The 6374-nt window shown below is 43.8% G+C and overlaps 1 protein-coding gene across 1 annotated transcript; it reads right to left on the minus strand.

Moving 5' to 3' along the window:
- Positions 1-371: 371 nt before the first annotated feature.
- Positions 372-3739, minus strand: LOC127347512 (ATP synthase subunit alpha, chloroplastic-like). Its single transcript, XM_051373691.2, has 3 exons — positions 2253-3739; positions 1416-2122; positions 372-388 (listed from the first exon to the last, which is right to left on the minus strand). The coding sequence occupies exons 1-3, from the start codon at positions 3368-3370 to the stop codon at positions 372-374; spliced, it is 1842 nt and encodes a 613-aa protein (XP_051229651.1). The 5' UTR covers positions 3371-3739.
- Positions 3740-6374: the final 2635 nt, after the last annotated feature.

Consider the following 6374-nt stretch of genomic DNA (forward strand, 5'->3'; position numbering starts at 1 on the left):
TTTTTTCATTCATCATTATTCTATTTATTTTGACCTCCATACTTCGATCGAGATATTGGACATAGAATGCCACTCTTTAAAAAGAAAAAAAAAGGAGTAATCAGCTGTGACACGAAAAAAAATGAATCCTTTTGTAGCTCATCATTTATTGGCAAAAATAGAAAAGGTAAATATGAAGGAGGAGAAAGAAACAATAGTAACGTGGTCCCGGGCATCTAGCATTCTACCCACAATGGTTGGCCATACAATCGCGATTCATAATGGAAAGGAACATATACCTATTTACATAACAAATCCGATGGTAGGTCGCAAATTGGGGGAATTCGTGCCTACTCGGCATTTCACGAGTTATGAAAATGCAAGAAAGGATACTAAATCTCGCCGTTAACTGAATTCAGAATAGAAAGATTATGAATAAACAAAGGATTCAAAATAACGTAAAGATAGGCGGGGAATAACCTTTTTTATGACAAGTTTCAAACTAGTAAAGTATATCCCTAGGATAAAGAAGAAGAAAAGTGGGCTAAGGAAACTCGCAAGGAAAGTTCCAACCGATCGTTTACTTAAGTTTGAGCGAATTTTCAAAGCACAAAAACGTATAAATATGTCTGTTTTCAAAGCACAAAGAGTTCTTGATGAGATTCGCTGGCGTTACTACGAGGAAACTGTTATGATACTGAACCTCATGCCTTATCGAGCATCTTATCCCATCTTAAAGTTGGTTTATTCGGCATCAGCGAATGCTACTCATTATAGGAATTTCGACAAAGCAAATTTATTCATTACTAAAGCCGAAGTCAGTAGGAGTACTATTATGAAAAAATTCAGACCTCGGGCTCGAGGACGTAGTTTCCCCATAAAAAAAAACATGTGTCATATAACAATTATACTAAATATAGTAAAGAAATAAATAAATCTAAATAACCTTTAGATTCATCTAAGATTCCGATTCCCAGTAAAAAAAAATATAGAATAGAAAAATATGGAACAAAAAATAAATCCACTCGGTTTCAGACTTGGTACAACCCAAAAACACCATTCCTTTTGGTTCGCACAACCAAAAAATTATTCTGAAGGTCTACAGGAAGATAAAAAAATAAGGGATTGTATCAAGAACTATATACAAAAGAATAGGAAAAAGAGCTCGAATAGAAAACTAGAATCAGACTCAAGTTCCGAAGTAATTACACATAATAGAAAAAATGACTCAGGTTCAAGTTCTGAAGTAATTACACGTATAGAAATTCAAAAAGAAATCGATACGATCCACGTCATAATCCATATTGGATTCCCCAATTTATTAAAGAAAAAAGGAGCAATTGAAGAATTAGAGAAAAGAATATATAACGGTATAATACAATAAAGAAATACAAATAAAATCATAGTATTATCATATGATAATGGAATCAAAACACGTGGTAGAACCTCCTCAGGGAATATAAGATTTTCATGAGGCTGATCCTGAGCTACCATCCACGCACGAATACCCTCGTTTAAAAGAATATTTTTGGTGTAGAAAGTCTCAAATTCAGGATCTTCCGCTGCACGGATTTCCTGGGAAACAAAGTCATAGGCACGTAAGTTCAGAGCCAGGCCTACTACGCCAATAGCACTCATCCATAAACCGGTGACGGGTACAAATAGCATAAAGAAATGTAACCAACGTTTATTGGAAAAAGCAACACCAAAGATTTGGGACCAAAAGCGGTTAGCCGTGACCATTGAATAAGTTTCTTCAGCTTGAGTTGGGTTAAAAGCGCGGAAGGTATTTGCACCATCACCGTCCTCAAATAGAGTGTTTTCTACGGTCGCTCCATGAATAGCGCATAGCAGAGCCGCGCCTAATACTCCGGCAACTCCCATCATATGAAATGGGTTCAACGTCCAATTATGAAATCCTTGGAAGAAAAGGATGAATCGAAATATTGCTGCTACGCCAAAACTCGGCGCAAAGAACCAACCAGATTGCCCCAGTGGATAAATAAGGAATACAGAAACAAAAACCGCGATTGGACCAGAGAATGAGATTGCATTATAAGGCCGCAATTGAACAGACCGAGCAAGTTGGTGAACTGATGACAGGGAAGCCGGCGACCGAAGCCCCGGTGAACGGCGGCCGTAACTATAACGGTCCTAAGGTAGCGAAATTCCTTGTCGGGTAAGTTCCGACCCGCACGAAAGGCGTAACGATCTGGGCACTGTCTCGGAGAGAGGCTCGGTGAAATAGACATGTCTGTGAAGATGCGGACTACCTGCACCTGGACAGAAAGACCCTAGTATCTTTTAGGTGTTTACGTAAGTCATCCAGAAATTTATTTACCTGTTCAATCTCTAATGAATCCAGATATCCTCTCGTTCCGGTATAAATAGTAGCTATCTGTTCTTCCACTGGGAGAGGGTTTGCCTGAGATTGTTTAAGCAATTCCCTTAATCGTCGACCCCTTGCCAATTGATTCTGACTTGTTTTATCCAGAGCAGAGGCGAATTGTGCAAAGGCTTGTAACTCTGCGAATTGAGCTAATTCCAATTTTGATTTGCCAGCTACTTGTTTCATGGCTTTAATTTGAGCCGCGGATCCTACTCTGGAAACAGAAATACCCACATTAATAGCAGGTCGAATTCCGGCATTGAATAGATCTGAAGATAAGAATATTTGTCCATCTGTAATGGAGATTACATTAGTAGGAATATAGGCAGAAACGTCTCCAGATTGAGTCTCAACTATTGGTAAAGCGGTCATACTTCCTTCGCCTAAAAGAGAATTTAATTTCGCGGCTCTTTCTAAAAGGCGTGAATGCAAATAAAAAACATCCCCGGGATAAGCTTCACGGCCGGGGGGTCTTCTTAATAGAAGGGACATTTGGCGATAAGCTTGTGCCTGTTTGGAGAGATCATCATAAATTATTAAAGTATGCCGTTCGCGGTACATAAAATATTCAGCCAGGGCTGCTCCCGTATAAGGAGCGAGGTATTGTAATGTAGCAGGTGAATCCGCCATTTCAGCTACTACAATAGTGTATTCCATGGCCCCCTCCTCGTGGAAATTAGTTACTACTTGAGCCACAGAGGATGCTCTTTGACCGATAGCTACATAAACACATATTACATTTTGTCCTTTTTGATTGAGAATTGTACCTGTGGCTACTGCTGTTTTGCCAGTCTGTCTGTCCCCAATAATTAACTCGCGCTGACCGCGCCCTATAGGGATCATCGAATCGATAGCAATAAGCCCTGTTTGAAGAGGTTCATATACGGAACGCCTGGAAATTATACTTGGAGCAGGACATTCTCGCTTCCGCTTCGTCGACCCCCGCTTTCGCGGTTGCTTCCCTCTAAGGCGGAACGCTCCCCTACCGATGCATTTTGACATCCCACAGCTTCGGCAGATCGCTTAGCCCCGTTCATCTTCAGCGCAAGGGCGCTCGATCAGTGAGCTATTACGCACTCTTTAAAGGGTGGCTGCTTCTAGGCAAACCTCCTGGCTGTCTTTGCACCCCCACCTCCTTTATCACTGAGCGGTCATTTAGGGGCCTTAGCTGGTGATCCGGGCTGTTTCCCTCTCGACGATGAAGCTTATCCCCCATCGTCTCACTGGCCGACCTTGATCCCTGTTATTTTTGGGTCATATCTAGTATTCAGAGTTTGCCTCGATTTGGTACCGCTCGCGCAGCCCGCACCGAAACAGTGCTTTACCCCTAGATGTCCAGTCAACTGCTGCGCCTCAACACATTTCGGGGAGAACCAGGCCGATGATAAATGTTCGGTCACTTGTACACTCCGGGGTGGGGCCAGTGAGGCTTGGTGTGATGGCCACAAATATCAATCTATTGTGCATCCTACCTAGCCTCACTGACCCCATCCCTATATGTTATTATTTATTTCGACCAACAAAGTATGAGGCACATGCTATTTAGTTCATACTACTTGTCTCTTATTTGAGTTGGCACTTGTTCATTGCATTGGTACTAACGTTTTACTTGTCTTGTGAATGGAGATGCCGACGACATATGTCGTGTACAAGGGGAGGGTTCCTGGAGTCTACGACGACTGGGAGGACTGTCGGAGACAGGTGCACCGTTTTAGCGGCAACAGCTACAAGGGATACCCCACTAGGGTGGAGGCGAAAGGAAGATACGCCCGTTATCTAGCGGGAGAGATGAGGGACATGAGGAGGAACCGGATGAAGACCATGGCCTTCGTGATGATGGTCATCATGACCATGTTGGTCATGTTCTATGTGATTGTAGTTTAGGTTAGGACCTACATTGTGAGGTGTATGACGATACTTGTGACGACTATGTACCAAGACTTCTAACTTTGTGAAACTTCGTTGTTCGGTGTTGCATATGCACATGTGTTGTATGAATCAACATTCCGAAACGAAACTTGCGTATTTGTGTATTGATACCGAAATGAAACTTGGCTCTCTATGTGCTTCTCATATTGCATGTAATGCTGTATAAATATGAACTGCATTGTAAATATATACTGCTGTCAAATATGTATTGTAATATGCTGGAAAAAAGCTGAAATTTTTTTTTTCGAATTTATTGCCGGCGCACCTAAATGACCTACTGCCGGCGCACGTGGCATGCGCCAGTGCTGGAAGCACTACTGCCAGCGCAGCTGATGGTGCGCCGGTGGAACTTGTCCTTTGCCGGCGAAGCGTCGATGGCGCGCCGGCAGTATCCGGCCTATCGCCGGCGCACTGCCTGGTGCGCCGACAGTGGCCATTTATCACCGGCCCGTTCGCACTGGCGGGCTCGTGGTGCGCCGGCAATGGGCCTTTTAGGTTCGCCGGCGGTAGGCCTTTTCCTTGTAGTGTACGCAACCTCCAGGCGAGTCACAGGCGCAACCTGGAGGCGTTGAACATGCCTACGGCACTCTTTGTATGTGACTACTCTATCTGTAGAGCAGCTTAAATTCATGTAAAAAGTAGCTTATGTTGTAGGGTTCTATCGGTACTAATGTTGGATCTGTCGTGAATATATCTATGCTATGTTGGCTGCTCTATGCAAGCTTATCCTATATTTTCTCTGGATTTGTGCCCTAGATTTCCTACCTGATTGGGTAAAAACGAAGGCATAAAGAAATGAATGGCGTTAAAAAAACAGAAGGAGAAGCTTCTCTAGATTTGCTACCAATTTGGGCTATCAAATAGGAATGAGATCGAGCGAGAGAGAGGAAAAAGGTACATTGAAAACTGCTAATCTGGGCAAAAGAGATAGAAACCACTTGTGCCCACGTCCCGGACCCACACGGCTCCACACGCTACGGCCCCACACGCTACGGCCACACAAATATGGTCTCGTCCTGTCCCACGCGGTTCCTTCCTACCAGCCCCACAGGACGCGACCCCACAAACAACACGACCCCACTCGTCATGTTAGATGTTATTTTAATTATAGGCTTAGTATTTATTATTGTTGCATGACTTGTCTCAAATATATAAGAGTGCTTAATGTGCCATTGGAAGAATCATGTGTTGTTTCCATCATACAAAAGCATAATATTGTGATATTCTCCTTTGATGCGTTATTTGGGTTGACTTGGCACATGCGTACACCATATTATGACTACAAACCAGTCTCCTCAAGCCTCTATGCTCATTTAGGTTTTGACTTGTAATATCACTTTCTGCTTTGATTAATAATGTTTTGTCGCTATGCATGATTATGGCCATTATTGCTCACTTAGTTGTTCGCTCCCAGTTGAACGTCTCCAACGTATCTATAATTTCTGATGTTCCATGCTTGTTTTATGACAATACCTACATGTTTTGTTCACACTTTATGATGATTTTATGCATTTTCCGGAACTAACCTATTGACGAGATGCCGAAGTGCCAGTTCCTATTTTCTGCTGTTTTTGGTTTCAGAAATCCTAGTAAGGAAATATTCTCGGAATTGGACGAAATCAACGCCCAGTATCTTATAATTCCACGAAGCTTCCAGAACACCGGAGAGGGACCAGAGGAGAGCCACAAGCCCACCACACATGTGGCCGGCGCGGCCCAAGGGGGGGGGCGCCCCCCTATTGTGTGGCTGCCCCGTAGCCCCTTCGACTCCGACTCTTCGCCTATATAAGCCTCCCTGGCCTAAAACCTTGATACGAATAAGCCACGGTACGAGAAAAGTTCCAGAGCCGCCTCCATCGCGAAGCCAAGATCTGGGGGACAGGAGTCTCTATTCCGGCACGCCGCCGAGACGGGGAAGTGCCCCCGGAAGGCATCTCCATCGACACCACAACCATCTTCACCGCCATCTTCATCACCGCTGCTGTCTCCCATGAGGAGGGAGTAGTTCTCCATCGAGGCTAAGGGGCTGTACCGGTAGCTATGTGGTTAATCTCTCTCCTATGTACTTCAATACAAT

The sequence above is a fragment of the Lolium perenne genome, chromosome 4 (genome assembly GCF_019359855.2).
Source record: "Lolium perenne isolate Kyuss_39 chromosome 4, Kyuss_2.0, whole genome shotgun sequence".
NCBI classification, from domain to species: domain Eukaryota; kingdom Viridiplantae; phylum Streptophyta; class Magnoliopsida; order Poales; family Poaceae; genus Lolium; species Lolium perenne.

What these genes read in the sequence shown, in the direction of transcription:
- LOC127347512 (XM_051373691.2), bottom strand. Translation starts at nt 3,370, where the DNA reads ATGTCAAAATGCATCGGTAGGGGAGCGTTCCGCCTTAGAGGGAAGCAA. An exon ending in GTCTTTCTGTCCAGGTGCAG is followed by an intron (nt 2,123 to 2,252) that starts GTAGTCCGCATC and finishes GGACCGTTATAG; the next exon opens with TTACGGCCGCCGTTCACCGG.